Source organism: Phascolarctos cinereus, unplaced genomic scaffold (assembly GCF_003287225.1).
Source record: "Phascolarctos cinereus isolate Bilbo 61053 unplaced genomic scaffold, phaCin_HiC Scaffold_1;HRSCAF=81, whole genome shotgun sequence".
Taxonomy (NCBI): domain Eukaryota; kingdom Metazoa; phylum Chordata; class Mammalia; order Diprotodontia; family Phascolarctidae; genus Phascolarctos; species Phascolarctos cinereus.
Window position 1 is genome coordinate 104,729,575 of NW_027555514.1, and position 17,117 is coordinate 104,746,691.

A 17,117-nucleotide genomic window follows, 5' to 3' on the forward strand; every position below is an offset into this window, starting at 1 on the left:
CAGGGAAGTGAGAAAATGCTCACGGGTTGCAATTTCCTTTTGACTAAAAGGGAAAGAAGGAAGGGACCAGGACTTGGCCCTGGCCTGCGGGCACTCAGGGGAATGACCATCCCAGCTTCGCGATTGGTTCTGGTTTCCTCTTCCCGAGAGACTGCAGCCCCCCCTCCCTTCCCCTCCCTTTTCCAGGCTAGGGCCCACCCCTCGCCTCGGTCCGCCTAGGGCTAGGGCTTTACCTTTCAATTGTGAGGCGGAGAGGAGTCGGCTGCGGCTGCTTGCTGCTGCTGCTGCTGCTGCTCGGGTTCGGGGCTCCTGGGCCCCTGCTGCAGACCATGGCAGATCCGGCGGTCAGCTGCTTCCTCACCAAACTCTTGTGTGAGAACAAGGCGGGCTCCTCTGATGTCCGGCATTTGAGCCAGAAGATCGGCTGGTCGGAGGCGCAGCTGAACCAGATCCTGCAGGAGGCTGGGCCCGAGCGCTTCTTGCTGGTGGAGGATGAGGACCCCACCGTAGCCGTGACTGTGGCGGTGAGCCCCTTGCGCCTCTGCAGCCACTACCTGCGGGACGAATGTGACGGCTGCGAGAAGCTGCATCTTTGTAAACTGTTCGTTCAGGATAAGTGCAGGTTTAAGAAGCAGGGGTGAGTATGGGGAGGCTGGTGGGGCGGGGCGCGAGGAAGAGATGACTGGAAGGGGGGGGTGGGGTGGTGGTGGTGGTGAAGATGGTGAAGATGGCAGTGGGGATGAGATTGAGGAGACACGCACGAATAGCATCTTACTGAAGCTCTTTGTGTTCCAGATTCATAGATGATTACAGCTGTATCAAAGAGGCTTTCCTCTTGATCGCAGCCGTTAGTTGACCCCCTTCCCCAGCCTCAATAATTTTGTATTTATTGTGTATCTTGCCTTTGTTTCTCTATACAAGCTATCTTAGACTGTAAGTTGCACAGACGGTGCCAGTCTGTATTGGTAGAGGGAATTTCCTGGCGAGGAATTTCCTTATCGGGAAATTCCCTATACCAGCGAAATCACAGGTTTACCCCTATCCCTACCCCTACCCTCCAGTAGAATATAAACTATTTGAGGTCTAGGACTGTTTCTTTTTCTTTTGTCTTTTGTCTTTATCACCCGCACCTAGCTTTGTGTACAGTTTAGGACAAATTGAGTGTTTAAAGAATATTTGTTGAATTGAATAATAGTTCCTTAGAAAACGAAACCTATTATGTTTCAAATTTCACAGAGGAAGGATAAAACCGCCCCGGTAGGATGAAGGTCCTTTACGTCAGGGACTATTTGTTTTTTGTTTTTTGCAATCTTTGGCTTCCCTGGCTTCAGGCTTGACTCCTAATACAGTGTTTTGCTTGTAGTAGGTGCTTAATAAATGCTTATTGAATTGAACTGAACTGGGGAAGTAAGTTCCCCAAAGTCAGAGTTCAGGACTAAAGGAAGGCACTGAGTAGAACAGGTTTTCTCCTGAGACCCAGACCTGTGTTCTTGTCTTGATTTTTAAGCTGTCAAGTCTGTGTGGAAGGGGAAGATTTTGTGAATCAGCCCAAGTCCTGGGAAGGCTCATCGACAACTTCCACAGAGGCTGAACCTTAAAGTCTCTGCCTCCTTCCCTACCTTCTAGTTCTCACTATGCTAGCTGTTTAAGAGAAACGAAACTGAAACAAAAAGGAGAAACATACACCGAAGATTGCCATATTTACAAAAAGAGCTGGAGAAGGAAATGGAAAACCGCTCCAGAATCCTTACCAAGAAAACCAGACTATTATGGACTAACCAACCACAAAGAGATCATGATCTGATATCCCAACACACCCCCAGTCTTTGTCCCTTTTCCCTTCAATACAGGAATGGAACATCTTGGGCTGGGTAGGGGGCTGATAAACATAGGGTTACTCACTTGCCAATGGAGGAACAATAATAAGGCCAGAAGAGTGAGACATGGTTTTTTTGTTTGCTTGTTAAGAATGTGTGAAAAAAAAATTTGTGAGGCCAAATTCCTCCCCTTTGCCTCCACCTTTCAAGCCCACATTGATGCAAAACATCTCACATTATGAGAAACTTAACCTAACCAGAAACATGGGAGTTAAGGGGAAATAGATAAGGAGAGGGTGGATGTCTATCAATTACTTGCTCTTCTGCTCCTCCCTTTCCATATTTTTTTCTGCTAACAGTGAGTTCCTGCTCCCACATATCACCAAATAGAATAACAACTACATTTCACATTTAGCAAAATTCTCTCCAATTTTCAACAAAGAGATTTCACTGGGGGTGAAGAGGGGACTGAAGTACAGAGAGAATAGTACTTGACCTGTATACAACAGGGCTGAAATGGCAAGAATGGAGCTGGGAACCCAGGACACTTAACATCCAGATTCCTGTCATGGTCATTAGTCCCTACTCCCTCTGATTGCTCAAGGCTCTTAATGAATCCTGTTTTCAGAAAGATGAATTGCTCTCAGGTAATACATTTACTTGTTCAAATAAGCCCATTCTTAAAAATGCTGAATTTGTCCAAAAGGAAAAGAGAGGAGGGGTATGGGATTGGTGATTAGCAATGGGGAATTTTAGGTGGAATCTTTATTCCAATGCAATTGATACTAATATTAGGGAACAGTTTGAGTATAACACAAATTTTGCATTCCTTTCATGGGGAGTGCAACAGGAAGGTGATCTTTACAGATGGGTTGAGGGATTAGTGTTGTTAGCATCCAGTGAGAAGAGATATCTGGCTCCCAGTAGGAAAAGGCCCTGTGGTGGGGCCACCCATAGCCACTTGCCCAGGGAATAGGCTGACTGGAGATGGTCCCTGTGCACTACCTTCTTGGAAATGGGCCTTTGAAAAGGAGCCTAACACTCTGTGTGTGTGTGTGTGTGTGTGTGTGTGTGTGTGTGTGTGTGTGTGTGTGTGTGTGTGTAGGCGTGGTGGTCCCCAAGGCACCTCACGTGAGGCTGCACCAAAGCTGTGATCCCAGCTAGCGTCGGTAACCTGGTTCCTACCGTGAGGGTTCCTCCTATCAGAGCTTCCTTTGGGACAGAATTTAAGTATTACTCCCCCCCCAACCCCATTTTTTTCTCATAAGTCTTATGGTTTTTATTGCTCAGTTTTGCAAAGCGTGATGATTTTTGAGAACTCGTTGTATATATGTCAGAAGAAATGCCTGTACTCAGTGACATTGAGAACAAGGAAAAGAAGGTCTATGTCCTTAGATCCCTGAAATGGGGGTAGCTGACAAAGAAAGACACTATTATATTCCTTTTGTAGGAGAGGTTCTCTCCCCCAATTGAGAAACACTGTCCCTGTAACACCTTAATTCAACTGTTTTCCCACTCTGTGAAATACACTTTTCTCCATTTCCGTCTGACAAATGCCCCTTCTCCTCCAAAGTAAATGGCTTTTCCTGCCCTTGTACCTTAAATTATTGTATTTTCTCCCCCCAAAATAAAAACCTAACTAAAGTTCTTTCTAAGGAAGGAGGGGAAAATAGAGTATTACCAGATGCCCTGAAAAATCTTGAGAACAGAGAATGGGAATGGAGGTCCCCAAATGGGATTATAGGAAGATGAAAAAAGACTTCACCATATATCACCCATGCCTTTCTCCTGCTTCTTAAAATTGAAAATTTATGAGGTAGAAGTGTAGGCAAAATTGCCCTCCTGTCTCAAGACCAGAATTTTATACTTAACATAGGCAGTTCATTGGATGTAGAGAGGGCATGACGCTAGTCAATAAATGGGCAGCTAGGTGGTGACAGTGGATAGAGCTCTGGGCCTGGAATCAGGAAGATCTGAGTTCAAATGCAGCCTCAGATACTTCCTAGTTATGTGACACTGGGGAAAGTCACTTAATTTCTGTTGGCCTCAGTTTTCTCATCTGTAAAGTGGGGATAATAATAGCATTTATGTCCCAGAGTTGTGAGAAATAAATGAATATAATAATTACATATATATAATATATATAAATTATAAATAATTATAAAGCTCTTAGCACAGTGCCTGGCATGTATTAAATACTATACAGATGTTAGTTATTGTTATTGTTAAATGTTTATTTTTATCTACTAACAAAGACAAGTTATCACCAAACCTTGTTCTGTTTTGTTGCCTTGATTTTATTCTTCTCTTGGGCCTCATTACTTCTTAAAAGCCCAATAAGAAAACCTCCAACCCTAAATAATAAAGATTTGGAGATGAATGTTTATCTTTGCGCCTAAAATAAACTGGAATTTTCTCCACATGCATTTCCAACAATGCCTTCTTTCTCCTCTAACTCTACCTCGTAATTCTGATGCCATGGGTTTGATTCTACTACTAATGTGGGGGAGGGGTAACACTTGAGGCAGAGAGTTCCCATTTATATCCCAATTCATGAAGAAATTTGTGGTACTTAAGGAATTTTTTTTCTTCTTTGAAAGTCAGAGGGATGGTTGGGAACAAGGTGAAGATAACTATGAAAAACTGGCCATGGACGACAAGATTAAGTTTATTGGGTGTGAGGTGGGCGTACAATGAAGGCAATTTACACATATATGTATGCATATAAAATTATATATATTTTGTGTTTCAGTTGTGTGTGACTCTTCATGACCCTATTTGCATTTTCTTGGTAAAGATACTGAAGTGGTTTGCCATTTTGTTCAGCTCATTTTATAGATGAGGTACTAAGGCAAACAAGGTTAAGTGACTTGCCCAGGGTGAGACAGCTAGTGAGTGTTTGAGGCCAGATTTCAACACAGGGAGATGAATCTTCCTGACTCCAGGCCTGGCACTCTACTATGCCACCTAGCTACCCCCAGTCACACACACACACACACACACACACACACACACACACACACACACACATACACAAGATCAATATGCATATTATATATGTGTATACATACAAACATACATATATATATATTCCATGTGAATTTGAAAAGGTGATTTAAGAGAAAAATAGTAAAGCAGAACTGGAAATTGGATCAGGGTTGACCATATAGCTTCCCATTTTTCACCATTGCAGTAGAATCCACTAATTAAGACCAATTCCATTTCCTGGTGTTATAGGTTGTGGGTTACAACAGCAATTGATACCACATGGCAGTCCAGTCCAGTTTCAGATCCCCCCATAGACCACTCCTTCGCAAGATTTATACATCATTCACTCAACCCTACTTCTGTCCTGAGATTCCTCTTTCCTTGTTTTAGTCATCAATCACCACCTAGTTCACCTTTAATCTCCTAGCTTCTTATTCTACCAGATTCAAGCCTAAACCTTCTTGAGTATTAGGGTGGGGCCAGAACTAATTTAGAAAAGGAAGAGGAAATAGCACCACTACACAGAATCCTTTGGGATCATTGATTGGAATCATAGCATTTTAGGCCCATCTATTTACTCTTTCTAACCCTGAACTGAGGATTGACTTCTTCTATAACCAATCCAGAGCTGATAGTTGGGATTAGCACTGAATTTCCAAAATATGGAGGCTAGTTAGAGTTTTGAGGTCCTCCTGCTCCCTGGTCAGTCAGTCAATAAACATTTATTAAGCACCTACTGTTTGCCAAGCACTGTGTTAAGTGCTAGGAGATAGAAAAAGAGACAAAAGTCCTTGTCATCAAGGGGCTCACAATCTAATAGGGTAAGACAACAAGCAAACAATTATATACAAACAAGCTATATACAAGATAAACAAGAAATAATTGAGAGAAGGAAGGCACTAGAATTAAGAAGGCTTGAGAAAGGCTTCCTGGAAAAGGTGAGATTTTAGTTGGGACTTAGAAGCAAGCCAGGGAAGACAGTAGGTGGAAATGAGGAGGGAGAGCATTCTTGACCTGAAGGATAGCCAGAGAAAATGTCCAGATCTGAGAGTTGGAGTGTCTTATTTGTGTAACAGGAAGGAGGCATCCTTGCCTTATAGGCTAGCCAAAGCAAGGCAACGAGTGCAATTATTGAGTGATTACTATGTGGTAGCACTAAGCACTCAAGGTACAAGTGCAAGCAGAAGAAAACATTCCATTCCTTAAAGGAACTTGCCTTCTAATGGGGGAAGATGATATAAAAGGGAGCTGAAAAGAGGAGAATGGTATCCTTCTGGGGGGATAAATGTTGAAGTCTGAGAGTCAGAAGCAGAGCTGGAAGGGTAATGAAGCATAGCCACACTGGGCCAGGCCACAAAATGGCCCAGGAGAAATTCACCAAAGGCAGGAGAGTGTCAGAGAAAAGCTGGGGAAAAAAAAAAAGCTGGCTTCTCATTAAAGCATAAACAGAAAGAAGAAGCAGAACTCTGTAATTATTTTCTTCTAAGGGGAGATACTGGAAAACATGAAGATAAGAGTTCTTTCTTTTGTTTTACTGTTGGTGGTAGGTGAGTGAAGGGAAGACACTTAAATGGGCAAAAAATTGTGAATGAAGGACAGTCCAGGGGCTGTGACTGGGAAAGCCTTCTCCTCCTAAAAAAAAAAAAAAATTCTAAATGAGTTGCTAGTAAAGGGAAGAAGGAAAGCCTGGAGCCTAAGATCATTCCCTGACACTTTTGGTCTAGAATGTTAAAAGAAAAAAAAGGTTCCTAATTCTTCTTTTCTGCTGTAGGTTTTCTTCCTTCCAAATCTTGTCTCTATTTTTTGTTTTTTGAAAGACCAACTCTTTCCATTGTTCAAAAGCTTCTGGTGGTGCCACATTACTCATTGGAAGGGACTAACAACTTACAAACATGAGGGTTTATCATTTACAGAGGGCTTTCACATAAATTTTTTCATTTGATCCATAAGATCCAGGTATTCATATTTTAAAGCTAAGGAAACAACCTGAAAGGCTAGAATTAGAACTTTTTTCCCCCTAGGGGAAGGACTTAACCTTATTTTATTTTTTGTAACTTAAAATCTTTAAAAAAAAATTTTCAGCATTCATTTATAAGATTTTGAGTTCCAAATTTTTCTCCCTCCTCTTTCCTTTCTCCAAGACAGCAAGTAATTTGATGTAGGTTATACATGTACAATAATATTAAACACATCTCCACATTTGTCATGTTGTGAAAGAAGAATCAGAACAAAAGGGAAAAACCACAAGAAAGAATTTTTTTTTAAAAAGGTGAAAATAGTATGCTTAGATCTGCATTCAGACTCCATAGTTCCTTCTCTGGATGTGAATAGCATTTTCCATCACAAGTCTTTTGGAATTGTCTTTGTATACAATTTCTCATTGTATCACTGAGAAGAACCACGTCTATCAAAATTGATCATAGCACAATGTTGCTGTTGCAGTGTATAATGTAGAACTAGAACTTTTAACTACTAGTTTAGTATTCTTTTTATTATGCTACAGTGTCTTGCATCATTTTTTCATTACCTTAGAGGAGGTGGGGAAGGTACTTTCTGGGAGGCTTTGTGGAGTCAGCCTGCAGGGGAAAAGAGGTAGTGACAGCAGCTGTTTCCCCTTAAAAGAGGTAAGGGATGGAAATAAAATGCCGGTGAAAATATAAATACAGCACTTACTTGGAGAGGAACACCTTATATTTTATCAGCAAATGTTTTAATTATCAGTCCACTCCTTAACTGAGTGGAATTGAGAGCAACTGAGAGCAAGATTGGAACCCAGGGATAGGTGCCATGACTTCCTTTGAATGTGCCATAGCAAACCCCTTAAAAAGGGGTGATATAAACATTATTTGTTTCTTTCAGACCCCAGTATATTTTTGGTGGCTTTTGACAGGGACCAGAGATGTGGTTTCATGGGTATAGTTGATGCCCACTTAAGAAACACCCTCTACCAACACCAATTTATAGTCTTAGAGAATTATCTGGGCTGCTAAGAAATTAAGTGATTCACTCATAGTCATGCAGCTAATGTTTATCAGAGATGAGACTTGAACCCAGGTTTTCCTGACTGGGAATCAGGCTTTTAATTTACTATTTATGCTGTTTTTTATTTTTGTTTTCTATATGTACTGATTGATAAGAAAGTCCATGTAGTGTATAGAGAGAATTTGAAATACATGCACTACATATTTTCTATGTATCCTTCAGAGCAAAGGCCACTTTGAATTAAAAACAAAACAAACCAAAAACCCATTATGTTGAGTAACTACTAGGTAGTAGAATAGTACAGGGCTGGCCTCATCCAAGAAGAAATAGGTTCAATTCTGGCCTTTGACATATACTTGCTGGGTGACCCTTGGGGAAGTCACTTGATCTTTGTGTGACCCTGACAGTTCCCTAAGAATTTAAATTGTAGAACAACTGCTGATCTGCTTCAGCAGGGGGAGTTTGCTCAAAGAGAATTCCTTTTCTGAATAAAATGCCAGAGATAGTTAAAAAAAAAAGGTAGAGAGATGAAGACTAAGCTCCAGGGAGATGTAAAGATTAAATAAGACGGTTTCTGCTGTCATGGGACTCACAGTCTAGAAGGAGAAAATAACCAATACATGAATAGGGGATAGAGATCTGGCTTTTCAGTCAAGAAGTCCTGGATTCAAGTGTAGCCTCTAAGGAATACAAGTTGTGTGACCCTGGGCATGTCACTTAATCTCTCGAAGACTATGTGGCCATCTTCGGAGACACTGGTAAAGGCAGTTTCTGTAAACTGATTAGAACACTAGAGATAATACACTAATTAAATTACAAGCCATTACCATAAAACCTTTTATTTGACTATAGTTCCTTCTTATTTTTCCTTGCTGCATCTTCTTTCAGGCTATGCCCACTAAACTTGGATGTTCCCTAAGTCTCTGTCCTGGGCTCTTTTCTCTCTCCTGTTTCTCTTGGTAATCTATCAATCCCCATAAGTTTAAATATTATCTCTGTAAAGATAATTACCATACCTATACATCTGGCCTTTTAAACATCATGAATTGGATGTCCCATAGACATCTCAAACTCAGAATGTCCAAAGCAGAACTCATCTTCAGCCTCAAACACTCCCCTCTCCTCAACTTTCTAATTGCTGTAGAGGGTACCACCATTCAGGTGATCCATCAGGCTCTACACCTTGGTGTCATCCTTGATCCTTCACTCTCATTCTCCCTACATAGCCAATCTAGAAGGGAGGGAATAAACATGTACATAATGCCTGCTATGTGCCAAGCACTCTGCTAAGTGCTTTTTTACAAATATTATCCATTTGGTCCTCTCAACAACCTTGGGAAGTAGGAGCTATTATTATCCCCATTTTACAGTTGAGGGAAACTGAGGCCCACAGAGGTTAAGTGACTTTCCCAGGGTCACATAATTAATATCTGAGACTGGCTTCAAACTCAGGACTTCCTGACTCTAGTCTCCACACTCTATTATTTGTCTTTTGTTTTCCAAGAGAACCAGTGACATCATGGGGTGATGTCTTGACTTGTGCACGAATTGGATTTATTCGAGGCAGAGTTGCATAAAGTTTGTCAGACTCTCTCTTTCTGAGTCATTGAAGTCCAGTGGTAAGACAAAAGATAGGACAACTGGCAATAATGGTCCAGGATACAGGGGATGCCTGATCAGGCTCCAAGCGCTCCACAGCACCTACTTCAACTGCCTCAAAGGCTGTTGGAACAAGTTGTTGTCATCCATTCATTTGGCCAGAGGAAGTCCTGTGTGCTTGGGGTAGACATGCTGCTCGCTCACTGACAGTGTGAGGCCTGTTGGTTACCTTCAACCTAGTTTAGCTGGTCTGCTGAGACAGTTTTACCAATGTGTGGCCATTGCACATGCTGTATAACTTCTTGGAGCCACAGGTGACAGCTGGGTGAAAGGTGGACACTGAAGGTGGATGAGCAACCCTGAATAGGGCTCAGCGAGCTCTCCCACCAGAGGTGCTATTCCTTCTCAAATACCCCATAAACCTCATAGACCTCTTATAGTTCTACTGTACCACCGGCTGCCACCACTCTCTTGTGTTCTTTTAATCTTCACAACATCTCTTGTGTGTATATTTACATGTATGTATGTTTTATGTGTATATTATGTATGTATGTATGAGTGTGTATATATGTATGTGTATATATATGTGTGTGTATATATGTATGTGTGTATGTGCATATGTATATGTATGTGTGTATGTGTATATATATGTATGTATGTGTGTATATATGTGTGTGTGTATGTATATATATATGTATGTATGTGTGTATATGTGTGTGTGTGTGTATATATATGTATGTATGTGTGTATATGTGTGTGTGTGTGTGTGTGTGTGTGTGTATATCTATATATGTATTCCCTTTTTTACCCTCAAAAAACCACTATCCTAGTCCAGATCCTCATGACCTTTCAACTAAACTATTGCAATATCATTCTGTTCAGTCTCCCTGACTCAGATCTCTTTCCTCTACAATCCATCCTCCAAAGTGATCTGCCATCTGCCAAAGTAACTTTTCTAAAGTGAAGACTGACTCTATCTTTGGTCTACTCAGTAAACTCAAGTGACTCCCTATTACCTTCTGGCTCAAATATATATTTCTCTGCTTGTCTCCCATTCCTGAGCTTTGCAATCCAGCCGCGCTGATTTATCTGTTACTCCTCATACTTAACACTTCATGCCCCAATTCTATGTCTTCGCACTGGCTGTCCCCCATACTTGGAATGCTCCACCTCCTCATCTCCATCTCTGATTTTCCCAGACTTCTCTCGATTTTCAGCTCAAATCTTACCTCCTTCAGGATGCCTTTCCTGAGCCCCCTAAACTATTAATCTCTTCCCTCTGAGATTACATTCCATTTACACTCTACTTAGTATGTATATTTGTATTTATTATAGATTGTCTCCCTCATAGAATGTGAGCTCTTTGAGGGCAGGGACAGTTTTTGCCTTTCTTTCTGTCACTTAGCACATTGCCTTCCTTCTCCCCTCTCTAACATGGTAAATAATTTGATGTAGGTTATATATGTGCAAAACATACAGTAAATGCTTAATAAATGCTTGTTGACTGACTGACTAGTATGTGACCACATAAAACCATGTATCTTCCCTATTTCTTCATCTACAACATAGAGAGAATAGAATTTTAAAATAATTTAATACTTTTTTAAAAAAAGTATTCTCCCTTCTACTACTTCTTCCTTGTGAATAAATTAAAACAACAACAAATCCCTCACTATAGATCTACCTGATCTGGCAAAACAAATTCGCACATTACCTATGTCTGAAAATTTATTTTTCTTTCTGCATTTTAAGTTCATCACCACTCTATCTAGAAGTATATAGTGGTGTAGTTCTTTTTTTTTTTTGTACTCATGGTTTATCATTTTGTTGATCAGAATTCTAAAGCTTTTAAAAATTATTTTTCTCAATAATATTGCTATCATTGTATAAATTGTTTTCATTTCTGCTCACTTCACTCTGTATCAGTTCATATAGATCTTCCTAGTTTTTCCTGAAATTGTCCATTTCATCATTTCTTATGGCACAATCATATTCCATTACATTCATATACCACAATTTATTTAGCCATCATCACCTTCATTTGTGTTAACATATTCTTCCATACTTGTCTACTGAGTGAGACAGCTCTTGTAGCAAAAAATAAAAAAGAAAGTGAAAGAAAAATGATAAATACAATTCAACAATCCTAATCAACACCAACCAATCATGGCATTTTCTCTGTTTCCCACTTATATTCCCCATCTATGCACACAAGGGAGGAAGTTGCATTTTGGGAAAATGTACCTTTTTAAAAAAAACATTTTGTTTTTCCTCACATGCAAAAACTTTTTAACATTCATTTTACAAAACATTTTGAGTTCCACATTTTCTCCCTCCCTTCCTTCTCCCCTCCCTAAGATGGTAAATAATTTGATGTAGGTTATATATGTGCAATCACATAAAGCATTTCCATATTTTTCATGTTATGAAAGAAGAAACAGACCAAAAGAAAAAACACGCAAGAAATAAAGTGAAAAATAGTATGCTTTGATCTACATTCAGACTCCATCAGTTCTTTCTCTGGAAATAGGTAGCATTTTTCATCATGAATACTAATTGTCTTGGATTACTGTATTGCTGAGAATAGCTGAGTCATTTATATATGGTGCATTAGTGTCCCAATTTTTCCCATATTCTCTCCAACATTTATCAGGAAAATAGACCTATTACAAAGAGTAACAAACATGAGTAAATAAGTTTATTAAGTGGGATAGTCCTGTTGGTATGAAACCATTAAATTAATCTGACTAGATAAGAGTCAAAACAGTAAATTGCATTGATTGCGTTATCATTCACTTAAATTTTGCTCGCATGTCTCACTTTCTCCTAGGTACAAATGCAGATTTTCCCATGATATTCATTTGCCTGGAAATAGCAAAATCTTGAAAAATAATGCACTTTTTGGCATCAATGAATCAGAGCTCAAAGTCCTGCTTTTTCAGAATGATCCTTCTCTTTTGCCTGAGGTGAGTCATAGAAACACTAATAATGGGGTAGTGCAGGAAATCCAGTATTAATGTGCCTACTATGAAACTCTCTCCTAAGTGCAATGCACTATGCTAGTTGCATACACAGGTTTACAACAAGTTAATAGAATACTTAGCTTGTTCTTTGTACCCAAGGCACTTAAGAATGGAGTTAAGAAGTGGGTTGATATGTGGCTACCAATGGTGGTACAGGTCTCTTGAGATCAAATGGCCCTAGAATCTGCTACAGAATTGTTGAAGATTTTCACCTCTGGAAATAGTATGGTATTGAACTAAGGGGTATGCTAGAAAGAGTATTAGACTGAGAGTCCAAAGATCTGAGCTTTTGTTCCAGCTCTATGACTCATCAGCTGAATAACCTTAGTAAATCATTTAACCACTTTGGGATACAGTTTACTTAACTTTTTAAATGAGAACATTGAGTTAGAACAGTGGCAGCCTGGTGAAGCTTATGGACTCCTTTTTCAGAATAACGCTTTTAAATGCATATGAACACAAAAGATTTCAATGGAAATGAATTATATTGAAATACAATTATCAGAATGTTAAAAAACAAAACATATACAAACGCAAGTTAATGGACCCCAGGTTAAGAACTGCTGAGCTACATGATCTCCAGCATTTCTACAATTCTATAATTCTATAATGCTAAATAAGGTACCATTTCTTATTATTCATTACAATTTATTTATTTGTTACTATTTTTATATTATTACAATATTAATATATCAACATATTATTTATTATAATTTATTATATATGTATGTATTTTATTTATATGTAAAAACAATTTTAATCATTTTTTTAAATTTTGAGTTCCAAATTCTTTTTCCCTCCTTACCTTCCCCCCTCATTGAGAAGGCAAGCAATTTTATATAGGTTATACATGTGCAGTCATGCAAAACACATTTCCATATTAGTCATACTGTGAAAGAAAACACGGACCAAAAAAACACCAAGAAAAATAAAATTTTAAAAAGTATGCTTCAATCTGCATTCAAGCTCTTATCAATTCTTTTTCTGGAGGTGGATAGCATTTTTCATCATAAATCCTTCAAAATTGTCTTAGATCATTTTATTGCTGAGAATAACAAAGTCATTCACCGTTGATTGTTACTGTATTGCTGTTACTGTATATAATGTTCTCCTAGTTCTGCTTACTTCATTTGCTTTAGTTCATGTATGTCTTTCTAGGTTTTTCTGAAACCATCCTTCTCTTCATTTCTTATAGCACAATAGTATTCCATTACAACACCTCCTTTCTTGTTCTCTGAGACAACTATCCAGTATAAATTGGCTATGCAAACATATCCTTTGATGGAACTACTACAGTGCAGGGCCACCTTCAGTCATCCTGATCTATATCTTGCTACTGGACCCAGATGGCTCCAGAGGAGAAAGTGAGGCTGGTGACCTTGTACAGCCCTCCTTCACTTAACTCCAATTCACTTGCAAATTATGGCAAGATCCTCTTCAAGAAGGAAGGACAAAACAACAACCCTATCAAGTTAGTTTTCTTATTTTGCAGAATCTCATTGTTGAGAGTTATCAGAAGCCATAGATTCCAACTTCAGAGGCAATGAAAGAATCCTTTCTATAATATCTCTGTTGGTTCTGCCCTCTTCTGAAATACTTACAGCAATGTTTAGTTTAGAATTTGTTTCATAAGGCAGTCCATTAATATTTCAGTTAGTTTTAGTCCATTTAGTAGTCTCTTGTCTTCTCAACACTCTACTAATCCCCACTGTGTTTGGGGATTAGGTCAGCCTTTCCCAACTGATGGGCATTCCCTCCATTTCCAATTGTTTATCACTACAAAAAGAACTGCTATAAATATTTGTGTACATATAAAAACTTTCCCCTTTTTTATGTCTTTTGGATGCAGACTTTGGAGTGGTATTGTTGGGTCAAAGGGTATACACAGTTTATAGCCCTTTGGGCATAGTTCCAAATTGTTCTCCAGGATGGTTGAATCAGTCCACCACTCTTTTGTTTTCAAAGAGAACCAGTGACATCATGGGTGATGTCTTGACATATTTGTGAATTGGATTTAAGTGAGGCAGAGTTGGACAGAGTCCTCAGCCTCATTCTCTCTTCCTGAGTCATTGAAGTCCAGCGGCAGGACAGGAGTCAAGATAAATGGCAACGTTCCAGGATACACTGGATGACCTTGGTGTTTTCAATTTCTGACCAGGCTCTAAGCCTTCCAGCTCCTGCTTCAGCTGCCTTCATGGCCTTTGGAACAAATTGTTCTCATCTACCTATTCCACTAGGGATAGTCTTCATGTGCTTGGGGTAGACATACCTCTAATTCATCCACAGGTTTGAGGCCTGTTGGTTACCCCCAACCTGCCTGTCTGCTGAGATGTTTTTATTGGGTTATGGTTGCTGTGCATGCTACATATTCTGGAGCTACAGGTGACAGTTGGGTGGCAGGTAGACATAAAAGGTAGATGAGTAGCCCTGAAAAGGGCTCAGCAAGCCCTCACACCAGAATTGTTAGTCCTCCCCAAACACAGTGGGGATTAGTAGAGTGTTGAGAAGACAAGAGACTACTAAATGGATTAAAACTAACTAAAATATTAATGGACTGCCTTATGAAACAAATTCTAAACTAAACATTGCTGTAAGTATTTCAGAAGAGGGCAGAACCAACAGAGATATTATAGAAAGGATTCTTTCATTGCCTCTGAAGTTGGAATCTATGGCTTCTGATAACTCTCAACAATGAGATTCTGCAAAATAAGAAAACTAACTTGATAGGGTTGTTGTTTTGTCCTTCCTTCTTGAAGAGGATCTTGCCATAATTTGCAAGTGAATTGGAGTTAAGTGAAGGAGGGCTGTACAAGGTCACCAGCCTCACTTTCTCCTCTGGAGCCATCTGGGTCCAGTAGCAAGATATAGATCAGGATGACTGAAGGTGGCCCTGCACTGTAGTAGTTCCATCAAAGTATATGTTTGCATAGCCAATTTATACTGGATGGTTGTCTCAGAGAACAAGAAAGGAGGTGGAACTTTGCCCAAAGGGCTATAAAAATGTGCATACCCTTTGACCCAGCAATAGCACTTCTTAGGCTATATTCCAGAGAGATCGTACAAATGGGAAAAGGACCCACATGTACAAAAATATTCATAGCAACTCTTTTTGTGGTGTCAAAGAATTAGAAATTGAGAGGATGCCCATCAATTGGGGAATGGCTGAACAAGTTGTGGTACATGAATGTAATGGAATGCTATTGTGCTGTAAGAAATAATGAACAGGCTGATTTCAGAAAAACCTTTAAAGACTCGTATGGTCTCATGCTGAGTGAAGTGAGCAGAACCAGGAGAACGTTGTACACAGTAACAGCCACATCGTGTGATGACTAATATTGATAGAGTTAACCCTTCTCAGCAATACAAGGATTTAAGACATCTCCAAAGGCCTCATGATGAAAAATGGTATCCATGTCCAGAGAAAGAACCATGGAGTTTGAATGCAGATCGAAGCATACTATTTGCTATTTTTTTTTCTTCTGTTGTGTTTTATTTCCTCTTTCTGGTGGTTCCTCCTATTGGTTCTAATTCTTACTTACAACATCACTAATGTGAAAATATGTTTAATAGGAATATATATGTATAGCCTATATTAGATTGTGTGCTGTCTTGGGGTAGGAGGTGGGAAGGGAGGAGGAGAGAAAATTTAAAACTCAAAAGCCTATGGGAGTGATTGTTGATAATTCAAAATAAATTAATTTAAAAAAAAAGAAAGGAGGTGACTAGGGAAGAAGTGGCTAAAATTGAAAATTAATTTCAATTCTATTGTTAAGGCTTAGTCAAATTAGGTTTAATATTCTCCTTTACAGTAAGTTCTACTCAGGTAACCTCAGTTCACTTGGGTCACAATTCTGTTGTTGTCATTTAGGTAACCTAATGGGTCACTTATGTCATAAGTCTTATATTGGGTGGGGTAGCCAAAAAAAGAAAGAGAAGGTCATTAAGCATTTTGTTATGATTAGCTCCTGCCCTTCTCGGTTCAGTTTACAACTTCACCCTTGCAATTTCACCCATGAAACTTGCCTAAAGGTCAAGTCTTGTAATTTTGTCTTGTGATTGTATTGTACTGTGTCCGGACTCAATTGTATTGTGAATTGAATTGGTATGTTGTCTACCTTTGTAGCCTCACCGTCTACCTCCTTTCCTCAAATTTAAGTTGATTCAGTCAAAGCCTTTGTAGACTATACCCTTGTCTGCAGACTGATTCTATCACTGGAGGATTACTCCCATCTCCCAAAGAGGAAGTAATGGGGAAGAGCTGGGGTGATTTATAACCCACCTCTTCATTAACATGCCTACCAATTGGGACTGTCATGATGTAATGCCATCTTGTTAATTGTTATGAAAGACCCTGTCAGCCCTCACTCCCAGTCTTTAGTAATGAGAGAGAGGGTACAATTCTGCTGGCTTAATCTCAGTTGAAGCTAAGTTTTTCAAGGAAGAGCTCATGTTCAGCCATTTCCCAGTGAGTTAATTTTTACCACAAAAAGTGATTCTATGACTATTCTGGTATTTAGGACTGTTCTAGACTCCCTTGGGCATATGTGCTCAGTAGTGAGATCAATGGGTCAGAGTATGAATAGTTTGTTTACACCTTTAGGTTGTCCCAAAAGTCTTGGTGCAGTTTTAAGCTTTCATAGCTTCAATGAGTGCACAGTGTCTGGCACATAGCAGGCATTTAATAATTTAAGTTTTCATAGCTTAAAAC

At 39.4% G+C, this 17,117-nt stretch overlaps 1 protein-coding gene across 3 annotated transcripts in view; it reads left to right on the forward strand.

The window, feature by feature from the left end:
- The window catches only part of ZC3HAV1L (ZC3HAV1 like), a 73,438-nt gene continuing 56,321 nt past the window's right edge, over positions 1 to 17,117 (forward strand). The window contains exons 1-2 of one of the 3 annotated variants that reach the window (XR_013486237.1): positions 1 to 637; positions 12,217 to 12,352. Coding sequence is in view for 2 of the 3 variants with exons in the window: in XM_020998073.2 (XP_020853732.1) it covers positions 330 to 637; positions 12,217 to 12,352 (444 nt within the window). In the remaining variant the exon portion in view is untranslated. The remainder of the gene's footprint in view (positions 638 to 12,216; positions 12,353 to 17,117) is intronic. The other 2 variants (XM_020998073.2, XM_020998072.2) reach the window with 2 other exon arrangements.